This window comes from Panthera tigris, chromosome B1 (assembly GCF_018350195.1).
Source record: "Panthera tigris isolate Pti1 chromosome B1, P.tigris_Pti1_mat1.1, whole genome shotgun sequence".
Taxonomy (NCBI): domain Eukaryota; kingdom Metazoa; phylum Chordata; class Mammalia; order Carnivora; family Felidae; genus Panthera; species Panthera tigris.
In genome coordinates this window covers 44,799,833-44,822,934 of record NC_056663.1, presented here as the reverse complement: position 1 = coordinate 44,822,934, position 23,102 = coordinate 44,799,833, and the positions used below count along the sequence as shown (strand labels likewise).

Sequence of the window (23,102 nt, the reverse complement as noted above, 5' to 3'; positions counted from 1 at the left end):
TAGCATAATGCCCACTTGGTCCAGCCATGTTGTCACAAATGGTAAGATTTCATTCTTTTTTTGGCTGAGTAATATTCCATTACTGAGTGTGTGTGTGTATATATATATATATATATATATATATACACACACACACACACACACACATATATATACACATACATACACATACATACATACACACAGCCCCTTGGGCTGCTTCCATATCATGGCTATTATAAATAATGCTGCAGTAAACATAGAGGTGCATGTATCTTTTCAAATTAGTGTTTTCATTTTCTTGGGTAAATACCCAGTAGTGGATCATATGGCATTTCTACTTCTAATGTTTTGAGAAACTTCCACACTGCTTTCCACAGTGGTTTACCAACTTACACCCCTACCAACAGGGCACGAAGGTTCCCTTTGCACCACATCTTGGTCAGCACCTGTTATTTCTTGTCTTTTTTTTGTCTACCCATTCTGACAGTTGCAAGGTGTTACCTCATTGTGTGCATGTGTGTGTGTGTGTGCTTTTCTTGATCTGTCATTTGATGCTCATGACAGTCCTGTAAGTCCTATAAGGGTCATACTATCATTACTCCCATTTCACAGATGAAGAAACTGAGGCACAGAATAAATCATTTTCCAAGGTCACACTGCTAACAAGAGGCAGGGTGGAGGGGGAGGGTGGTGAAAAGGCAGGATTTAAACCCAGGCAGTCTGACTGTGGAGTACCTGCACTTAACCACTACTCTACACTGCAAGGTTTTTTTAATGGATTTTTAATGTGCACCTGGGTGGCTCAGTCTGTTAAGTGTCCAACTTCAGCTCAGGTCATGATCTCCTGGTTCTTGAGTTCAAGCCCCACATCAGGGCTCTCTGCTGTCAGCATGGATTCTCTGTCCCCCCACCCCCTGCCCTTCCCCTGCTTGCTCTCTTCTCTCTCAAAAATAAATAAAATAAACATTTAAAAACTTTTTAAAAATGGATTTTTAAATACTTTCATTAAACAAATCATTACAGATGTACCTGCTTGATAATACTGGATATTGTCAGAAAAACCACAGAAGTCTTAAGAAAGGGATTTTTGGAAATGCTAGATCATCTGAAGTCCACCTGCTGCCTCTAGGCAGGGCCAAAGTTAAACTACTCAGGTCTGGCAAAAAAAACTTCCTGAGAACAGAATCCCAAAGCTTTCACTCATAGTTCATTCCAAAACTTAACAGTCAAGATATTCTTAAATTACAACAAATTCAAATCCTTTATACTACAGGCTAAGCCCCATTCCTTGGGCTGATAAACCCCAATATTTCTATTTCTCTGACTCATCCACTCAACCATTTAATAAACTTACTAAGTGTGCCCTGGTGAATTATTTCACTGAAGGTGGAGATAAAAAGCTCTTAAGTTCTGATAGGATCCATCAGGAGACTGACCAGCTGGGAGGAGGGGAGATTTGCAGTGACAGGATGGGGAGAAAAGAGGTCCTCGCTGATGGAGGTGGGCACAGAGCCCCCAAGGCAGCACCAGGCAGCCCACTTGTGGGCTTAACCATGTAATGCTGAAACATCCCAGCACAGACTCATCCAGGGCAAACCCAGGATGAATTCCAAGCAGACATGCCCGGAAAACCTACGCTTTTCTTTCCCTGTGTCCTAAATCTGTCTAACAGCACCATCTTGCCATCTTCTCTGTGTAAAGGCTTTTCATTTACTGGGGGCTGCAATTAACTGGCCTCTTTTCTCTTCTGCAAACAAAATAAGTTCAGTGGCTGAATGAGAAATGTCCCGATGTGCTGCTGTTGAATAGCCACAGCTGCGGACAACGTGAGGCCCTGAGACCAGAACACCCAAGCTCTAGATCCTGATCCTGGTGCCATTATGCCTTCAGTCTGCATTTGCTGAGTACCTAAGCTGCCCTCAGGGAACTTAGTCCCTCCAAGGAGAGTGCACCAGCCTCTGTGTACCGCAGTTAGGTGTTATAAAGGCAGTTAAGCTCCCGAAGTTGACGGAGCGCAAGGGAGGCTTTCATCCACCGTTACCCCCGCACCACACTGAGCTCAGGATCCTATTTACTAAAACTGGGATAACTCCTTTTTTTGTCTACTGTATGGTGCTGTGGGGACCTCAAAGGCCAAGGCTCCTAGGAAAGCAATTCAAAATAGGGACTGTTTGTTGATGAACGACGTAAAGGTGCTAATCCACGCGTTAAAAGACGTGTTTCATTCACCGGTGCTACAGGAAAGCGCGAGCAGAGGGCTAGAATGGCTGCAACTCGCTGGTACCTGCCCCGAAAAATACACTTGACCTAATGGCAGGGCTGGGGGGGAGGGGGGGCGGGGGGGAATCCAGGGCAAATTCCAAAGTCAAAACCTCGGAAAGCTACACGCTCAGTCACTCAGCACCCGCCGCTACTAGCTTCCTCCCGCTCGTCACTCTCCAGGCGCTCCGCACCGTCCCCGCCCTGGAAACCCTAACCAGAGGTCCCAACGGGCCGGACCAAGCCGAGGGCGCCCCCTGGCGCCCACGCGCGGACAACGAACTCGGGGAGCGCGGGGGCGGGGCTGACAAGCTAAGAAGGCGGGAGTCTTCTCGCGTGAACTAAAGGCGTCATCGAGGCTACGGACCCGGAAGGAAGTAGCGTGTGGAGGGGCGTGGCGGTTTCTACGGTTGCACGGGGGTTCGGACGAGTACGGAGCGCCTGGAGGGACAGCCTGGTACGCGGCCCCCGCCCCTTAGTGTGCGCGCTGGGCCTGTTTGAGGCTCCCGGCCCGAGCTGATCAGCCGTTCTCCCGGGCTCGAACCCCAGCAGCCTCTCTCCCTCAGGAGCTAGAAAGCAACCCCTTTCTGTTTCGTCCCTTCCCCCTCAGCCCCAGGGCGCTTGGGACGCGCGACCCTCTCTCGGAAGGGGGCTGGGAAGGGGCGCGATTTGGGAGCGGGGAGGAGGGCATTTGCAGAAAGGACGCAGCTGCAGATCGGTAGCTGGAGTCCGCTACGGTAAAATAAGCGCCTTGCAGATGTCTGAGCCCTAGCTAGCTATGTTAGTCCTGGGAGGCAGAATCCACGCCCTGCACGGGTGGGCCCGGGCACGCCTGTGAACTTTGCTGTCAGTTACTATCGTTTTTCCAGATCCTTCGGTGTTCAGAAAATGAGTCTCTAGATGCCAGCTCTTTCTCATCCTGGTGCCTGGACCCAATTGGACCCAGGAGCCCAGTCTTCCCACCCTTGGGAACCCTCTTTCTTCTCTAACCGTGGGGCTTGGGGACCTGTCGGGTGCAAAGTGCCAGTCAAGTGTATGGGAGGGAGTGTAGAGCCCTCCCCCATTTAGATCCAAAGGAATAACTGGGAAGGTGGACGAAAAGCCAGAGAATCCCATCATGGAATTCTGCTCACATGCTGTGTCTGTCGCTCCAGCATCTGGAAAGACTAAATAATGGTTTCTTTTGAAATGGCAGGCAATTAGGACTGGGAGGCTCTGACCAGAATTACATAGCCACAACTGCCTGTCATTTGACATCCTCTGTAATTTGGGCAACATACTGCAGCTGCCTCTCTTCCCTTTTACTAGCGTGAGTGGCTCCCGTGACAGCACATTCGTGTTCACAGGAAGAGAAGGCTGTGTTCTGAACGCTGCCCAATTGGCACTGGTTCTCTCTTGGGGCCCGGCTGTATCTGGAGCCACTGCCTCTCCAGCGAGGTGGGGAGTATAATTCCACAGCTAAGGAAGGAGTGGGAATGTTGCCTGAGAACAGGGATGAAGAGAGTTGTAGATCTAGCCTTGTGTTCATACTACAGCAGGCTGGATAGTAGCCACTTGCAGGGAGCCCAGCTTAGTAAGGTGCTCTCTCTGCTTGTCATGGCTTTTCTCCTGCATGTCGGACCACACACATTTTCTTGCATCTTTTTCCCTAGGATAAAGGCTCACTGATGGCTCAGTTGGGAGCAGTTGTGGCTGTGGCTTCCAGTTTCTTTTGTGCGTCTCTTTTCTCAGCTGTGCACAAGATAGAAGAGGGCCATATTGGGGTGTATTACAGGTAAGGAAGGGACAGGGAGAAGCTTGCAACTTCCTGTTAAATGACTTTCTTTCCTACTCACTGTCTAGCAGATTCTGTTGAATATCTGTGTACATTGAATAGAGGAATCTTTTAGACTGAGCTGTTGTGTCAGTGACCAGGGGAGGGGGGCATATACACACACGCTTATATACATACATAAATGTAAATATAAAACTTAGTAGTCTCAAGTTGATGCTGTGGATGGTGAATGATAAATGTGTATAGAGGTTTAGAGTTAAAATCCACAGGAAACCAGTGCTTGCAGGTTATCTCTGAAACCTCGTTTTCTCATATCCCCCTCCCGGCATCTTGGTGCCACAAGGTTACCTCCGATGAGCACCAGTTCTTGATGGCAACTTGAGCTAGCCTGATCTGCCAGTTTGTACCCACTCTTTAAAATTAACGTTTCAGGCAAAATGAGAAATCCTGCAGATTGATACATAACCATTCGGGCAAGCGCTAGGATAGTGGTTCTTACAAGAAAGCTCCATTGGGTAGCTGTTTTATTGCTCTTTTTAAAAAATATAATAATGTATTTTTTTCCTTCATAATATAAAGCAAAGAAGCACTTACAAATCTTGGGTTGCTTTCCTTTCAGTAACCTCCATGACCAGGTTTTTTGCTTTAAGTCTTTATGAACTCCTTCTTATATATGCTCAAGATGCCTATTCCTGGATTGCTGATAGCAAGTTCTAAAAGTCTCGTTGGGATCCACTCTCCCCTTTATTTCTCCCCACCTTCTGCTTATGTGTCCCCCCAAAAAGGCTTTTAACTTTGTTACCCTTTACATACAACTTGGTTATAAAGTAATGCTACCGCCTGGAAAATATTTGTAAATGATTTTTTAAAATTTTTTTAACATTTTTATTTATTTTTGAGAGTTAGAGACAGAGTGTGGTGGGGGGTGTGTGGGGCAGGGGCAGAGAGAGAGGGAGACACAGAATCCAAAGCAGGCTCCAGGCTCTGAGCTGTCAGCACAGAGCCCGACACAGGGCTCAAACACACGAACCGTGACATCATGACCTGAGCCAAAGTCGGATGCTTAACCGACAGAGCCACCCAGGTGCCCCTTGTTTGTAAATGATTTTTAAAGCATTTCTTAAAATTATTCTTTTGATTGTTCATGTCACTGGGATCCAGCATTAGTGCAGTTAATTGATAAATGTGTTACTGGACTTAACTGCCCTCCTGGATTGCCACAAGCTCAACAGATATGACAAAGACAGAGTTCCTCTTACGTTAAGTATTGCCAGGGATTCTGCCGTCTTTATTCCACTTGGCCCATGTGCCTATTTTTCTTGCCACAAAAGCATAAATAATGGTTTTATGTTTTACCATCAAACTTCCTAGAATATTAGGGTCGAGTTGAGAGGAAGGGGTCTGTGGACATGGCTGAGACACATGGCACTCTATATGAAACGTTTATGGGGCCGGTGCAAATAGTATTGATGTAATAGATACCTCTTGCTAAACTGCCTCTCTCTTCTTCCTCTGCAGAGGCGGTGCCCTACTGACTTCCACCAGTGGCCCTGGTTTCCATCTCATGCTCCCTTTCATCACATCATATAAGTCTGTGCAGGTATACTTGGCTTATGGGGTATGTTTGGACCACTGCAGATTTGGGGTGTTGACAAATGCGTGATTGTAATTACTTACCATTAGGTCAGTGTAATGCCTTTCCAAGGAATCTCATACACACACACACACACAAACATACACACAAACGCGTACACACACATATATATATGTGTATACATACATACGTACATGTGTATGTATATATGCACATGTTTATATACACGTATGCATATATGCATGTATATGTGTACATATATGTATATGTGTATGTATATATATCTAATGGAGAATGAGGCTCCATGAACCATGTACTCTAGAGCTTTATTTGGTTGTTGAAATAGCTGGATGGGGTCATTGCCTTGGCCCAGCAGCCCCAGCTGGGAATTATTTCTTCACTTCAAGGTAAAACCAAAGAAGAATATGTTCTGAATGTATAGAAGGAAAAGTAGGGTGCGTGTGTCTGTGTGTTTTAAATCACAGGCTACCAAGATAAATAGAAATAAAACATGGTAAATTTGCTGGTTCTTATTTGAAATTCATAGATGTGAACATAATTTGGTTGGGGTGGGAGGAGTTGGACTCAGTGAAGGGAAATGACATCTAAGTAGAAGTAGGATTAGTTATGACAGATCTAAAAGCCTGGCTAAGTTAGACTAGCCATCTTTGAAGTATGTCCAGCTAAGAGGAATAAGATTTAGAGAATGACTTTAAAACTAACCCAGGAAAATATCCCAGGATACCTCCTCAGCATTCTCCCTGTACATCACTTCTGCTATTTCCTCTGCTCGATGGTTTCTAGAGTGCATTTGTGCACATGACCTCACGAGTCTTACAATAAGGCTGAGAATGGGCTGAGCCAAATAAAGAATCCGCTGTTTCAAGACTGGTAAAGGAAGAGACAGAGATAAACACAGGTCTTAGGACTCCTAATGCAGGGTCTTTTTTACTAAGTCATTACTAAGCTCATCTGTATGGTGATTCACTTACAGTGAAGGGGGGGGAGGTGGGTAGGTACCTTTGTTTGGGTGTCACACCCTATAAGTAAGGAGGATTAGGTGAAACATTCATGTTTAACAAGAGCAAAGCTCATCCCAGATAACTTCAAGGACCAGGCCATTTGGGATTCTAAAATGCAGTTACTTTGCTTGTCACTGCCCATTTTACAGCATTTTATGTCTCCTCCATTTCTAGACCACACTGCAGACAGATGAGGTGAAGAACGTGCCTTGCGGGACTAGGTAAGGGCCCCGGGATAAAGCAGTTACACCTGCAGCAACAGAAGGGCTGTCTGGCTGACTGCAGCAAGAGATAGCGAAAAGGGATGCATTCCTTCCTGGTAGTTTTACCAAGTTCCCCACCTCCTAGCTCCCTAGGCTCCAATTTGACTAGGCGGTGCAGTGCATCGGGGAAAATCATGGGAGGTAGACAGATTTGGGAGAGCCTGGAATGCTGTGATAAGTTTGGACTTTTTCTGTTACAAGTGAAGATCCACTAAAGGCCTTCAGCAGGCAAATGACCCGATACAAGAAGATAGGTTTTGTATAACCAGCTATGGAGAATGTTTTAAAGGTAGGGGGAGGGGCGCCTGGGTGGCTCAGTCAGTTAAGCGTCCGGCTTCGACTCAGGTCATGATCTTACAGTTCGTGAGTTCAAGCCCCACATCAGGCTCTGTGCTGACAGCTCAGCGCCTGGAGCCTGCTTCGGATTCTGTGTCTCCCTCTCTCTCTGCCCCTCCTCCGCTTGCAGTCTCCCCGTGTCAAAAATAAATAAACATTTAAAAAAATAATAAAAAAATAAATAAAAAGGTAGGGGAGACCTCAGGGTCTGGCGATCCAAACAGAACACTGCTCTAGTGGTCCGCTTGGAAAGTAAAGGAGATCTAAACTGGACAGGGTGACAAACACCACCACAAGGAAACATGGGAGCAAATCCAGAATTAGGGCATCTCATGGGATAATGGGCCTGATCTCATCACAAGGAGGAGCTTTGGGTTGAAAAGGAGACTTAAAAGACATAAATGTGGTGGATGGTGAGCCTTGATTAGAACCTGGTTCAAAAATACCAGCTATGAAAGACAGAGAAGGCCTGGATTCGTCAGCTCGGGCTGCTATAACACAGTGCCACAGACTGGGTGGAAACTGGTGAAGCCTCTCTTCCTCGCTTGCATATGGTGGCTTTGCTGTGTGCTCACACGGCCTTTCCTCTGTACATGCAGAGAAAAAGATGTTTGGTGGCTGCCTTTTTTCGTTTACCACTCTAATTGGGTGAGCGCCCCACCCCTAAGCCCTCATAACCTTAATTACCACCTGAAAGGCCATCTCTCAATACAGTCACCTGGGGGTTTTGGAGTTTACACTTATGGCTTTTTGGAGGGCACACACTTCAGTCCACAACAGGATCAAGTGAGGAAATTGGAATAAGGACTAGGTATCAGAGGCTGTTAAGGGATTCTTGCTAATTATCTTACGTTTGGGGATGGAGTTAGGACTACATAGGAGAATGTCATTACTCCTAGGTGAGTGTTGCTTACTAAAGTATGAAGGGGTAAAGAGTATCATGACTGCAACGTTGAAATGTTCAGCATAAAAAAGATCAATCAAGAAGGTAAAATGTTAACAGTTGTTAAGTTTAGTGTTCGTGTATGGCCGTTAGTTGTACTATTCTTTTCACCGTTCCTGTATACCCAAAATTGTTTATAAAAACGAATATTTGCAGGGAAAGGGAAGGGCTGAACCAAAGTGAGGGTGGAGACCATGAGAAATGGTGACCGGAAAATCCCACTGTGACCTTTAAGTTCTGAGAACACCTTGACTTTTCCCTGCAATTGATTGCTTCAGTCAAAAGGCATGGCAGATTCAAAAGATACAGACTATTCTTTTTCTTACTGTTACCCCCAAAAGTTTCATTTTTCTCCGTCTGGAGATATTTTTAGGAGGTGTGATTTCTTGGGAGACTGTGTTCTTGCTCCAAACTTGGAAGATTCCTACTTGGAGATCCCTCCTGCCTTCTGACCTCCTTCGAACTCTTTCCTGCTGAGTCACACTTCTTACGCCATCGCCCTGGGACTGCACTGTGTTCCAGAGCCTACTGGTGACTTCTCTGTCCCTTCTTCCTCCAACAGTGGTGGTGTAATGATCTACTTTGACAGAATTGAAGTGGTAAACTTCTTGGTCCCAAACGCAGGTACGTTTTTTCCAGTTTCCCTTCTCCACCGGCTTACTTTGCCCAGCATGTCCCCCCGCGCGCCCCCCACCACCAGGGTCTGCTGCAGCACGTCAGGCGGGGGGGGGGGGGGGGGCTGCCTTTTCTTACCTTGCAATCCCACCCTCCCTCCCAGTGTATGACATAGTGAAGAACTACACTGCTGACTACGACAAGGCCCTCATCTTCAACAAGATCCACCACGAACTGAACCAGTTCTGCAGCGTGCATACGCTTCAGGAGGTCTACATCGAGCTCTTTGGTAAGGAAGCCTCTTCTGGCCATGGTATGCCTTGGCAGCTGTTCCCCCCACCACCGACTTCCGAGCCACCGTAGGGCAGGATGGGTACGGGTGGACAGGAAGTGCAAGCCCAGTGCTCAGGAACCGGTCTGTGCTGATAGAAGCAGAAGGTCAAGAAGACAGGTGAAGTTTGGGCACACGGATGACAGTGGACTGGAGGCCTCCTGGTTCACATCAGGACTGGAATGGCAGTCCCTAAAACACCTGCTGTCCCTAAAACACCCTTCTGTAATAAGACAGGGTCAGTTCTCAAGAACCTGAGAGAGTATCCAACCCAGCAGCCTCATTTTCAGATAAGGGTACTGAGTGAGGCTCAAAGAGACAAATGGCAGGGCTGAAGCTAGAACTCTCGCTTCACCTTGCTTCCCACCACACCACACCGAATGCAGGGAAGCCAGGAAAGGCGAGGAGGACGGCAGGAGTCGCATTTAATTCTGGAAGGGGGACAAGGACCATAGCTACTTAAAGTTCCCAGAGCTTTGTGGTGGTGGGTCTTTTTAACCCTATACCTGTAGGGATGAATAGGAGAATCCTTAAAAGAATCCACATACTTAAGTGGATACCTTTTGTCCTCTTTAGCCACCAAAATAAACATAGTGTGACTTTAGCAGCAAGGGAGGGAAACAGTTCAGTAATCCTTAAAGCTCTTTCGCAAGAAGCGTTCTGGTTCAGCTTGCTGCCGGAAGTGTTCTAGTAGCCGGTGCCGAAAGTAAACGATGGTACAGCTAGTCTTGATATGAGGACTAGACAGTGACTTTTCCCAGGAATCTTCCTGAAAAAGGACCGTGCGTGAGGACGTTTCAGAGTAGACAGGGGAGGAGCGCCTGGTGCTGCCGGAGACCGCGATCAGAGCCCCCTGCACACGGTGTTCCAGATTTGGGAAATCGTCAGAGTCACTTTCAATTTTTCTGCAATAGGAAGTGAATCTAAATTCACTTTAGAGGGTTTGGATTCAGCATGCTTTTACAAAAAATGCAGTAAGTTTGCCTTATTTTTTTCTTTTTTTTACCTCAAACTGATTAGCATTTTATAAAATATCATTACTTTTCTCTAGAGCCACTGTTTTAGAACTTGTGCCATTAAATGAACATTTTAAAGCATTTGAAACAACAAAAGGCAAAGGGGTCTAATTTCCATGAAGAGAAAATGAAAATGTGACATCATTTTGCGTTAGAAAACTTCTTACTGTCAAGGCGCCTGGCTGGCTAAGTCAGTGGAGCACGTGACTCGATCTCAGGGTCATGGGTTCGGGCCCCACATTGGGGGTAGAGATTACTTAAAAATAAAATCTTCAAGATAAAGTAAAAAGAAAGAAAGAAAACTTACTGTCATAGAGATAAACTTAGTAGCTTAGTGAAGCTTCTTTTACAGAGAAGCTCAGAAAATATATTTGCTTTGAAATGTTTTTCTTTTTAAAGTTAAGTCTTGGGGTGCCTGGGTGACTCAGTTGCTTGAGCATCTGACTTCTGATTTTGGCTCAGCTCATGACCCCAGGGTTGTAGAATCAAGTCCCACGTCAGGATCCATGCTTAGATTCTTAAGATTCTCTCTGTCTCCCTCTGCCCCTCTCCCTTGCTCATGCTCTCTCTCTTTCTCAAAAAATTAATCAATTGATTAGAAAAATTAAGTCTTGGGAGATCACTGTCTTGCTTAGAATCTATTTGCATCTGTAAAAGAGAAATTCATGTCTCAAATCCCACTCGTTAGGCATGGAGGTTTTCTCCTGGTTCTGTCCTCTCAGGACTCACAGCCCTGACTCAGCTTCGTGGCCTAATTCTCATCACTGCTTACCCTGCTGCGTCCTCTCTGCCCACTTTATAAATTTTTTTATGTTTTATTTTTTATATTTGAGAGAGAGACAGAGAGCGAGTAGGGGAGGGGCAGAGAGACAGAGACAGAATCTGAAGCAGGCTCCAGGCTCTGAGCTGTCCGCACAGAGCCCAATGCGGGGCTTGAACTCACAAACCATGAGATCGTGACCTGAGCCGAAGTAGGACCCTTAACTGACTGAGCCACCCAGGCCCCCCAGTCTGCCCACTTTATAAAAACATTACCTGGTACTTGCTCAGAAGTTGACCTGATTCAACCTCTTTGTGTAATATAACCTAATCAGAATTTATCTGCAGAACTATAATGTGTAAAAAACTTACTAGTATTGCTTTGATAATAAACCACCTTGCAAAATATTTCTTCCAGATTGTCCTAGAAAGTTACTAGCCCAGGACCACAGGTGTCCACTAATAAATGACAATGTTATTATTAACCTAGGGAGGGCACAGAACATCTCAAATTTGGTTGATCTATCTAAAATAGAAAATATGAAACGTGATGTTTATCTCCATCTGTCAAATTGTTAAACACATATCAGGTCTGAGGTGCTGCCTTTGGGGCATTTCTCCCTCACGCTGACAGGCTCATGAGAGCATATCCAGTCCATAGAAATGTTAAAATTCCTTGCTGACCGATATGACAGCTGAAGAAAGTGCCATTTTAGACCTAAAAATTAAAGCATAGTGACCAAACAGGTTTATTAGTTTGACTGCTAACTCGCTTGAGCACATCACTGAACCTCCATGGGCCTCCATTTGGGCATCTGTTAAAGGCATTTGCTGTTCCTCAGTGGCTCCTCTTTGGGCACAGGTGACCAAGAACGGCTACTTCAAGCAGGTGACAGCTGACAGTAATAAGAGAGGTGATTCAGTTCCGATGTCCCAGCCAGATTTCGAGGTTTCATGGAGTCTTCTCAGGGCCTTGCAGGGTCTTATAGAAGACCTCGGGAGGGTGGTCGGCGGGGGAGGGCCAGGAAGAGAAGCCCCAGGCCAGAGAGGGCAGCTGTGGCCCCGCACAGTCAGAGCCAGAAGGGGCAACCAGTTAGAGCTCTTCCTAAACTTCCCTATGAAACGACTCCCATGTGAATTCTGACAGAGCAATCAGGGCCAAAGCAAACGACACATCAGAGGACTTGGGCTCATTTCCAGAACCGTAAATTTTCATTTTCCCCTTGTGTTATTTGATGGGAGTTCTTAATGGAAATAGTCTTCCCTGGGGCTTTCCTTGACGTCAGAGTCTGTTTTTCTGGTAGAAACTTCTAAAATTACCAGATTTAATGTGCTTGGCTCCCTTCGAAATACCTAACACAGCCACTCCACCTTCCTTCCTCTTGAAAATGGGGGCCCGCCCTCTGTTTCGCTGCTGTTGTCTAGGGGAAGGCTGCTGCCTGACTCAAGAAATGTGCTAGAATTGTTGTTTGTACTTGTTCTTTTGAAAGCTCAGTTTCCTTTTGGGCAAGGTTGATATTTTGAACAGCCTCGGTGATTTTATCTGGAGGCCACAGGAAAAGGACACTCTCCCATCTAGCTTATGTAGAGGGGCCGCACAGGGATGTCACTTTGAAAGATGGGTGGCGGGGGACGCCTGGGTGGCTTAGTCATTTAAGCATCTGACTTCAGCTCAGGTCACGATCTTCTGGTTCATGAGTTCAAGTTCCATGTCTGGCTCTGTGCTGACAGCTCAGAGCCTGGAGCCTGCTTCAGATTCTGTGTCTCCCTCTCTCTCTGCCCCTCCCCCCGCTCGTGCTCTGTCTCTCTCTCAAAAATAAATAAACATTAAAAATTTTTTAAAAACAAGAAAGACGTGCAGGGTATCTTTAGATTTCTGGGCTCTGCCTTGGAAAGACCTTTGGCCTGTCAGGTGCATTCTTGAGCTGGCATGTTAGTTTGTACTCTGCCCTCACACTTTCCTCCACCCTGCCTAAAAAACGTAACAACAACGTTTTCGTTCTTTCTTGATTCCAGATCAGATTGATGAAAATCTCAAGCTGGCTTTGCAACAGGACCTGACCTCCATGGCCCCCGGGCTCGTCATCCAAGTAAGCATGGCCACTGTGGGACACCCCCTGGTAAAGGTGTATCCCCCACTCTTCCAAGGGATGTCCTTCTTGTGCAAGCAGATCAAGGGCTAGTGGCAGCTGCTCGGGTCCCTCACCACCCTCACCTTCCCATCAGGTGCTATTTTTATCCTTCCCCAGGCCGTGCGGGTGACAAAGCCCAATATACCCGAGGCGATCCGCAGAAACTACGAGTTGATGTGAGTATTCCCTCTGCCCAACCTGTACCCCCCACTCTGTCCCACACCCCTCACCTCATCCCATCCCAGAGTTAACCCGTGCCACGCGTTTCTTCCCCTCCTTGAGTATTCGGCACAGCCCGCTGCACTGTAAGGTGGGGCGGGTGTGTCACAACAGTCACCTGGGCTCCGGAGAAGCCCTTTCAAGCAGTGATGCTTTGAAAAGGGCCAGGGGGCATTGTTTGTGCTTCATGGCTCGTGCCAAAGAAGATGGGAGGAAGAGGCGGTTCAGTGGGCAGGCAGGTGCATTTTACCTAAGTAAATTATGCTTTACTTCTCACAAATGAGTTATTTGGGAGGAGAAAGAGAGCCGCATTACTGCCTGCAACAGATCTGCTCTTACTTGGGACAGGGAACAGCCTTCCAGGCGAGAGTGAGAAAGCCAGGTTTGCCTCTCCTCAGCAGAAGTTTGGTTCCTCCAGGGGACAGTGAAGTTCCTCGGAAGCGTTTTCCGCAGCCGCCTCACGGCTGCATACTGTTCTTCCCTTCAGGGAAAGCGAGAAGACAAAGCTGCTCATTGCAGCCCAGAAACAGAAGGTGGTGGAGAAGGAAGCTGAGACAGAGCGCAAGAAGGCCCTGATCGGTCTGGATGTGGTTCTGGGATCCCCTCTCAGGGTGGAAGGGCTGGGGAAGGCGGGCAGATGGCGAGGAAGCCTCGGGCGCGGTTAGGTCACACGGTCCTGCAAACCCTGGCCGCGCACAGGAGCGGCACTTGTACTCCCGGAAGCGACGCTGAAATTGTCAGATGGTGGGCAGGGCCGGTGAGCTTTGAGTCTCCCCCTATCTCTGAAATGAAAGGATCCCTTCCTAGTTAATTCTTAATCGATAATAGTAGTAGCTAATACTTCTCAAGCACCTACCATGAGCCGTGCACTTTTCTAAGCACTTACATGTGACTCGTCTCCTCACAAGCACGAAGGGACTAACTAACGTGCCCAGTGTCATATGGCAAGTAAGTGGTGGAAATGGGGTTCACCCGCAGAGACCCTGGCCAGAACCCGGCTCCTAACCTCTGCACTAGATCATCAACGACTACTGACTGCTTCCCAGAGTGAAGTGGCAGGAAGAACCTTTTTAGACACTACCGTATTCCTTAAAATACTCTTTTGGGAGAAACACCCCTGTGACTTAGGAGAGAGGTTGGGAGTCATTCCTCGCTTTCGTGGGAGGGCCCAGGTCTCCCGGCTGACTGTCTCATGCCGATGTCGGGGTACTGCACTCACGGGTGCAGTCCACACGTGCCCACTGTGGTCACCCTCTGGGGCCCTCCCTCTGAACACATCCGCATCCCCGCATCAGGGACTCTGATCACAGGAAGGGTGGGATTTAGTCTAGCCTGTGAGATATCCATAGTGCTCTAAGCCTTTTCTCAACATCGTCACTACAGAGGCAGAAAAAGTGGCTCAGGTGGCAGAAATCACCTATGGGCAGAAGGTGATGGAGAAGGAGACCGAGAAAAAGATTTCGGAAATTGAAGGTGAGCAAAGCTGAAATGAGTGCCTGAGTTTTCCTCACGCCCCACTGTGTGGCTGGGTGGGGGTGGGGTCGGGAGAGCCCTTTTCCTTGGCTCTTTAACCTTTGTTCTAAGATGTCCGGATTTCTTTGGAAAATTCCTTTTTCACTGTGCTTTGACTCAAGTTTGGGGGAGATTTGGGCCAGGCTGGCATACGTTTTCCACTTCAGAGAGCGTTCACTGATTCAACAAATGTCCATGTAGTGCTGTTAGGTGCTCTCGGGTGAGGAGTAAGAAAAAGGGAAATTGTGTAAATCCCTGCTGTCTGGCAAGGGTCTCAGTGGCAGTGAACTCAGAGGCTAGGCCAGAACAGCCCCTCCTTGTGCCGTGCCTACCCCCCACAGCTGTGGCTTCTAAGTCTGCTCTCAGTATCCCTATGGTAGATACTGAGGCAGGTCTGAAAAAGACACCTTTTCGGTACCAACAACACTGGAGCTGGAGAAAAGTGTTTTCTTGACTGGCTTTTCTGAATATTATTCACCTTCAGTTCCCTGCCCCTAAGCCCTCAGCTCATTCCCACCACCTGCCCTTTCCTTCACGTGGTGCCTTATATCAAGCAAATTCTAGGACAAAAATAGGACCTCGAGGCCCAGCTTCGAAATGCCATGTCAACTTGTACTCACCATGGGGCTCTCAGGCTTTGCAGGGGCCCAGTGAGGAGCCAGCTGGGATTTTACAGGCCAGCAGTTCCTTGTTAGGGAGCTCTCTGCAAAACAACGCATTTTTATTTCTTATAAAAACATGTCATCAGGTGCTAAGACCACTTGAGTGGGCCCCATGCAGCCAGCGCCCCAGCCAGACTGCACGCTCTTTCTGCCCGGGGCCGTGCTGGGGGTGTGCAATAAGAACCCACCCACAGGCTGACCTTTCTTCCAGGCTTTTTGCTACAGATATTACACGAGGCTGGCCGCATTCCCAAGGCAAGGGAGCAAGCATCAAAAGTTTTGCATCAGCTTGACAGAAAGCTGGTCTCAGCAGATTAAGGAAGTGTTTTGCTTGCATGGTGGAAGTTTAAATAGGTCTTCATCCAAACAGGTGTTAGTCTGGACCATGGCATGGACTTCTCCTGTTGGGAGTTGTGCCAGCTTAACCAGTGTTAACTAGAATCTTTTTGAAATGGTCAGTGGAAATAAAAGAGAAATGAAGGTGGAGAGGGACCGAGCTGTTTCATGTTCGTGGCATCCAGGTTTAGGGGGAGCCACTTCTGGCTGTCTTTAGAGCCTTCTTTGGGCTCCTCGCGCTCTTGCTGTGCAGCACAAGAGGGGTGAAGTGGCACCCCACCCCTGTCTTCCCAGACGCGGAGCGACAAGGACTCAGCCTGTGGACACAGGAAGTGTCCCTTGGCAGCACTTTTCCCGAGACTGCCTTCGTAAGTGTCGCTGGGCATAGCAACAGACGTGCTCAGAGTTGGTCCCCACTATCCAGAGATGACTTCAAAGCATTTTTCACCCATGGTTGATTTTCACAACAACTTATGAAGTAGGAAAAAATGCCTCTTTCCACCATTTCACGGAAGAGGAAACCAAACCACAGAGAGAAAAGAGCAGTCTCCCAAGGTCACAGAGGCAACCAGGGGAACGTCACAGGGCCCAGGGTTCTGGTAACATCTACACTGCAGTTCACTGCGTTCTTGCCCTCAGATGCTGCCTTTCTGGCCCGGGAGAAGGCAAAGGCTGATGCCGAGTGCTACACCGCTATGAAAATCGCTGAAGCAAACAAGGTAAAGCCCAATGCACCTGGTGACAAGAGGGTATATTTGGCTTTGGGCTGATGTGGTTTGAGGGTTTGTGATGTTGGATGGCCACTGCCACCAAAGCCCCTCCTAGCCAGACGTGCTGGCTGCCATGCTGTGTGGGCCTGGTGCTCCCCTGTTCCTTAGCCATGCCTCAATAGAAGCTCAGTTGTCGTGCTAAACCCAGAAACTCCCTAAAACTCCCTTGCAGCTCTGACCTTGGAAATCAGTACCCGTTACTAACAGAACAGTGAGACCAGGAAGGGGTAGGGAAGGCACATTTCTTCAACAAAGACCCTCTCCTTGTGAAAAGTGAAGGGTGCCACCCAGAGTTTTCTTGAATCTGCCTCCACATAGCCGCCTTTCCTTTTTTCTTACAGCTGAAGCTGACCCCTGAGTATTTGCAGCTGATGAAGTACAAAGCCATTGCTTCCAACAGCAAGATTTACTTTGGCAAAGACATCCCGAACATGTTCATGGACTCCGCAGGCGGTCTGGGCAAGCAGTTCGAGGGGCTAGCTGACAAGCTGAGTTTCGATGATGACCCCTTGGAAGCAGACCCTGAGGAGAATTGAAATTTTTGTATACGACCTCAAATGACACTTAAAAGAGATCTTTATTTTTGAATGATGAACCAGGATGCTCCTCCCTCCCACATTACCTGCCTTGACTCTCTCCCACATTCGGTGGTGAAAAAAAAGAAGAAATGGATTTAAATAGATCCCCTCCCTGGGAAGGACGGGAAGGGGTTGATGATTTGGGGTTTTATTCAGGTAAGTGGGTCAGATGACTTCTGTTAAGACTGGGAAACCATGGCTTTGACCTTTGCCCTCTAGACACTAATTTTAGCCCTTTGAAGCAGATTTAAGGAGGGACTCAGTCATTACAGAGTGGGAGAAACGTAGGGTGTTGCCTCCAGGTGATCTGATTTCCCTTATTTGGGAAAACGGGGTCCAGTTTTCTCGCCCCTGCCTCCAAGGTGGGAGACACCTGGGGGTGAGGCCCAGCAACTGAGCAAATGTGTGCTTTTGAGTTTGCCAGCAGAGCTGCGGGGGGACAGCTGCAGGGGATGTTGGGCTTTGCTGGCATTTCTCTCGGGGCGTCTGTGAGTCACGTTGGCACGCTTTTCTGGAGTCCTCTTAAGGAAGAACCTGAGCTGTCGGCTCTGCAGACCTTTCTGTCCACTGCCCTCCTTGCCCCAGGGCTCAAAGAGCGGTGGTTTCCAACTACATTCCAGAGTCAGGCTTTGGGCACCACCACACGCTTCTTTTTAAAACTTTTCACCTGTTCTGTGATTTGGTTTTTTCCTCTCACGTCTGTTCATTAATTCCACTTGGCATCAGGAAGACAGGAACAAACAACCCAAGTGTCTTAATAGCTGCTGACGTGGGGTTGTCATCTCTCTCAGCCACCGTGGCACCTGCTTGGCAAACTGCGTATGTTCCTTGAGATCAAGTGTCTTTTCTATTGTGGGGATTCTACCTTGAAGAGCTCCTGTGGGGGAGGAGGACGGTCCCCTGGAAGATCTCCTAGTCATAATGCTTCTAGCTTGCGCTGGCATTAGTCTGACGCAGCGATAAAAAGGGAGCCCATTCTCTAAGTAGCACGTGTTTTTAAATCTAGGGCACTGACAGCCACACAGGGGTCAGACTGAGTGCTAAATCTCCAGAGACAGCGATGGGGGTACATGCCCGAGGCCCTGCCCCGGCCCCTGGGTTGGAAGGGCTGCATCAAAATCTGTTCAAATGTTTGAGTTTGGTTTTAGTTTTGTTTTTGTTTTTCCATTTCTAAGTAGGAAAAATTTGAGTCACTCTGGGAGATTTGGGATGGAGGAGAACAAACATGAAAGGTTTTCTTCTATCCTGAAATGGGGGGTGGGGTGGTGTTCAGCTTATGTAGCCTACGAGTCGTGCACCAGATTGTTAGGTTGTCTCGAGTTAACTTGCAAACACGTTGGTATTCTCCATGACAAGCTCTGGTTGAGAATTCAGCCTTGTTATTAGCCTCCCCCCCTCCCCCCACCACCAAAGAAACTACCACTGTACCCCCTCAGCGATACTATGAATGATACTTTCTGGCACAGATCCCCACTTCATTTTTGATCCCATGCCCAGACCTGGTTTATCGAATGGTCCCAAAATTCGGGCCAGCTTGCTCCCAAGTAGCACCAGGCTTGTCTAGGGTCCTGGGAACAATCAGCCTGCTTAGGTAGAAACAAAATGTGAACTCCTCTGAAATGCTGCCCTTCTCTGTTCTTATCTCTGGGACTTAGAATTTTCAAACCACTGGTCCTGGTCACACTTTGTGCAGGCAACCACATGTTCGTGGGAATGATGGGTTTTAATGTGCTCACAGGCGCTTGCAGAAGACAGTCAGTCTCCCGAGGCCAACAGGGTAACCGTCATTAAGATATACTCACCCTCCTCCATTTCGGTGCCATTGATCCCTTGTTAGGAGCAACAGGACACATGACATCCAGCATCCCCAGTTTTCATATTTGTCAGCTCCCCCTACCCTGAGACTTGCCGCCTCAGCCTCAGAAAATGCTACCTTAACAGAACCCAAGGCAAGGATGTCTCAGCCTCTGAACAGTACGTTTGCTCAGGTTCTTAACTTGAAAGTCTCCCTAATACCAACATTCTGTGATAGTTTGTCCCTTGCACTAGATACACTTTAACCACAACAGAGCCTCAGTAAAGTCTGCTGCACCTGCCCCCCTCACTGCTAATGTTGCTTCCTCTTTAAACACAAAGTATAAATGTTGCAGTAGCCCTCGGTTCAAATTCAACGGTTATCTATAACCTGCCTAAATGGTGAAATCATGGAGGTCAGCGGTTTCCTCAGCATGGGACTAACCAGTCTGTCTGTGCGACTTTGTTTCTTTAACACTCACTAGAAAATCCAATCTTAAAACATTTGAGTTCTAAACATGTAAAATGTGACAGCCTACAATTTTGTAGGCAGCAAAGTCATGGCTGCTATTTATAAATGGAACTTCTATCAAAATAAGTAACTGTTTATAAAATTCAGTTTTTGTAGGATTTTCCAAGGAAAAGTCACCTTGGCTGAATGTTTCTCACTAAACTTTACAGAAGTGGTTCATATTCGGTACTGTTTTTAATCACTTTTTTAATATAAGGACAGAATATTTGCAAGGAAGCCAAAGTTTGTTAATAATTTTTATAAGACTAAAATAACATAAATCTGAAGGTAACAGTGGTCATATTAAGTTGAAGGAGGAAAAAAATTGACAATTGTAGCACTATATTGATCCAAAAAAAGTTGTTTTATACATGATCTGTTGTAATTTCTATGGGTATGTGTATCTTTCAGCATTGATAACTTTGCCATTTACAGAGAGTAAGTAGTGAAAGTAAGATCACCGTATTTACTGACTTCTCTAAGTTTGATTGAAGATAAACCTCCCTCAGTTGAAAATAAACCTGTATCTTGGCTAGTGGCTGCTCTGTGTCCATGAACTTAACCTCTACTTTAGTGCTCAGTAGGATTCTAGCCACAGTTTCTATTGCTTCCTTAGAAAAGAGTTAATAGCCAATCAGTTTGTGTTTGTATTTCCATTTCTGTGTAAGCTGGTAATTGAATAGTCAAACAAACTCTACTTTGAAAGAGCCCCAACAGTTTAATGACCCCCTTTGTAAATGAGAAATGATTCTTGTTATATTAATAACTCTATAAATTATATGCTGGATTAATTGCCTTAGGTTGATAGCTGGAGGAATTGTTTTAGACAACACTAAAGGTGTGAATTTATATCTGAGTTTTATTTTCAGTCTTGCTAAATAAAACAAGTCTTTGTATTTACTTTTTATTTTTTTTAACGTTTATTCATTTTTGAGAGAGACAGAGCACAAGCAGAGGAGGGGAAGAAGAGAGAGAGACACAGAATCCGAGGCAGGCTCCAGGCTCTGAGCTGTCAGCACAGAGCCCGACGCGGGGCTCAAACCCACAAACAGTGAGATCATGACCTGAGCTGAAGTCAGACGCTTAACTGACTGAGCCACTCAGGTGCCCCTGTATTTACTTCTTTGTTAAAGTGAAATTCAGCAATAGCTCATGTTAGGATAGGTGATATAAAGAAATAAAACTAGTGGGGCACGTGGGTGGCTCAATAGGTTGAGAATCTGAGTCTTGATTTTGGCTCAGGTCATGACCCCAGATTCATGATGGGATCAAGGCCCTTCTGGCTCTGCTGAGCATGGAGCCTGCTTAGGATTCATATTCTCTCTCTCTCTCTCTCTCTCTCTCTCTCTCTCTCTTTCTTTCTCTCTTTCTCTCCCTCCCCCCACCCCCTCACTTGTGCGTGCTTTCTCTCTCTCAAAAGTAAACTTTAAAATATATATATATATATATATATATATATATATATATATACATAAATATATTCAGACGAATACCCCCATCATCAATGTGGAAACAGTAAACAACTAACCTGTAAACTTGGCATGATTCTGGGTAGGTGCTGTAGAGGTTGCTGATTTTAAAGAATCCATAGCGGCTGCACTTCCCCAAAGGGCAGAGATTTCTTGAGTTGAGCCAAAACTCATTTTGATATCAATTTAGTGAGAAAGTCACAGTCTCTACTCCGGAAAGCCGCCCAGCCTAAGGCTGCCAAACAAAATACGGGGTGCTCCGTTCAGTCTGAATTTCACATGAACAACTAATAATTTTTAGTGTAAGGATGTCTCAAACACTGCATGAGACACACTAAAAAAATATTATTCATATGAAATGCACACTTAACTGGATATCCTATATTTTTATTTGCCAAACTTGGCAACCCTAGCCCAGGCTTTCTGAGTTTTTTTTTTTAATGATGCTCCCAAACTTTTTCTATTGGTTTGAGAGCTGCTACGCAAATACTATGAACTTACAATTGAATAGGTAAGTTAAGAATGTAGTTACTGACGTTAGACTGCCATGATTTAGATCCCTGCTCTACCATTTCTTAGGTGTATGGCCTTAAATTCTTTAACCTCTCTGAGCCTTAGTTTCCTCATCTATAAAATGGGTTGAGTGGAGGAAATGAAATAATGCACGTGAAGGGGTTAGCCCTGTGCCTACTGTGGGTAAGCACTCAGAAATAACATTTTCAATCATTTGGAAAAACAGGCCTAGGAAGCATACAACCATAAAGTGGGTACCACTATAAGATTACAGACTGCCCGGCACAGAGAGGGAAAGGGGAACAACATCAGAATGCAGCAAACAGTATTAAGAATACAGCTTCTACAGAAATGGCATATGTAAAAAGTAAGCAGGTTTGGTCCTGTGGAGAACTCCCAGTTCTCTGATTTAAAAAGAGTTGAGGTGGGGCACCTGGGTGGCTCGGTCAGTAGTAAGCATCTGACTCTGGCTCATGTCATGATCTCTTGGTTCGTGCATTTGAGCCCCGCTTTGGGCTCTGCGCTGAGCTGACAGCTCAGAGCCTGGAGCCTGCTTCGGATTCCCGATCTCCCTCTCTCTCTGCTCTTCCCACGCACAAGCTCTGTATCTCTCATAAATAAAATAAGACATTAAAAAAATTTTTTAATAAAAAATAAGAGTTGAGGCTAGCAAAGCAAAATGCTAAGACCAAAATTTAAAAAGTAAGAAAATAAACCCCATGGGTTGACCCCATAAAAGGCATAAGGGGAATTTAGCAACTTCACATTCATAGAAGTTGCATAATGGTTGGGTAGGTATCCTCTAGCTCCCCAGAGATCAGAGAAGAGGAAATTAGTTTGCAGAATGAAGTATTTTTTAAAAGATTCTACTTGAGATAAGACCGGCTAAAATTTGAAATCCAGAAAAATAGTTGTGTGCAAATAGGAAATAAATCCAGGGATTAACATGAATAACATTTTCTCTGATGCTTTTCAAAAATTGGGGAGATTCTATGCTGTTTGGAGGGTTTAAATGTCATTCTAATTCTGTATGAAAGATCAAATGATCTCTAAAGGTCCTCCCTAGGTCTGTGGTTCTAGAATCTATATTCACATTTCAAAAGCCAAATGTGACAGTATGTTTGCTGAGGGATTGTTGTCATGGTTTCTCTACCTCAATTCATTTAAACTGGGGCACAGACATTATTTCTCCATTTCTCTTTAGAGCCAAGTAACCAGGCAACATTAATTTTCTATTATTTTATCTCTTTTTATCCCCGATAGAATCACAGTACGCGCAGAAGGAAACAGTTTTAAAATCCATGAATGCATTTCCCATAATTCAGGGCCTCAGACTATAGAGGTGAATGTTTTAAACACTTGATGGCCTTTAGGATGAATAAGTATACTAGATTTTTATAAAATTATATAATCTGTTCCTCTGGGTATTTGGCTTTTTTAATCTTTCTCTTCTCCCCTTTATCCTTGCAAACTGTCAGAGCAATGTAAAGACAGTTGCTGGTGATGATGTGATTGTGGACTTCCATTTTTTAAGGATTAGGTGGTAGGGAAGAATGAAAGGTTAAATAAATTACATGGTTGATGTCCCAGAAAGAGGAAGAGAAGAAATTAAAAAGGAAAACCAGGAGAAAAAAGTGGAATACAATTCATTCAAAAGCATAGCTAAGAAGTAAAGAAATTGGAAAATGTGAAATGATGAGACCGGGGTCACC

General features: G+C 46.1%; 1 protein-coding gene across 3 annotated transcripts; it reads left to right on the top strand.

Moving 5' to 3' along the window:
* The first annotated feature begins 2,612 nt into the window (after positions 1 to 2,612).
* ERLIN2 (ER lipid raft associated 2) lies at positions 2,613 to 20,308 on the top strand. 3 transcript variants are annotated; one of them, XM_007097087.3, is made up of 12 exons: positions 2,613 to 2,698; positions 3,894 to 4,015; positions 5,534 to 5,615; positions 6,806 to 6,852; positions 8,736 to 8,797; positions 8,952 to 9,077; positions 12,911 to 12,984; positions 13,144 to 13,202; positions 13,733 to 13,824; positions 14,629 to 14,718; positions 16,395 to 16,474; positions 16,867 to 20,308. In XM_007097087.3, the coding sequence occupies exons 2-12, from the start codon at positions 3,909 to 3,911 to the stop codon at positions 17,059 to 17,061; spliced, it is 1,014 nt and encodes a 337-aa protein (XP_007097149.1). In that variant the 5' UTR covers positions 2,613 to 2,698; positions 3,894 to 3,908; the 3' UTR covers positions 17,062 to 20,308. The 3 variants fall into 3 exon arrangements, with proteins under 3 accessions (XP_007097149.1, XP_007097150.1, XP_015399724.1); XM_007097088.3 differs by lacking the exon at positions 2,613 to 2,698 and adding an exon at positions 2,710 to 2,978; XM_015544238.2 differs by lacking the exon at positions 2,613 to 2,698 and adding an exon at positions 3,581 to 3,678.
* The last annotated feature ends 2,794 nt before the right edge of the window (positions 20,309 to 23,102 follow it).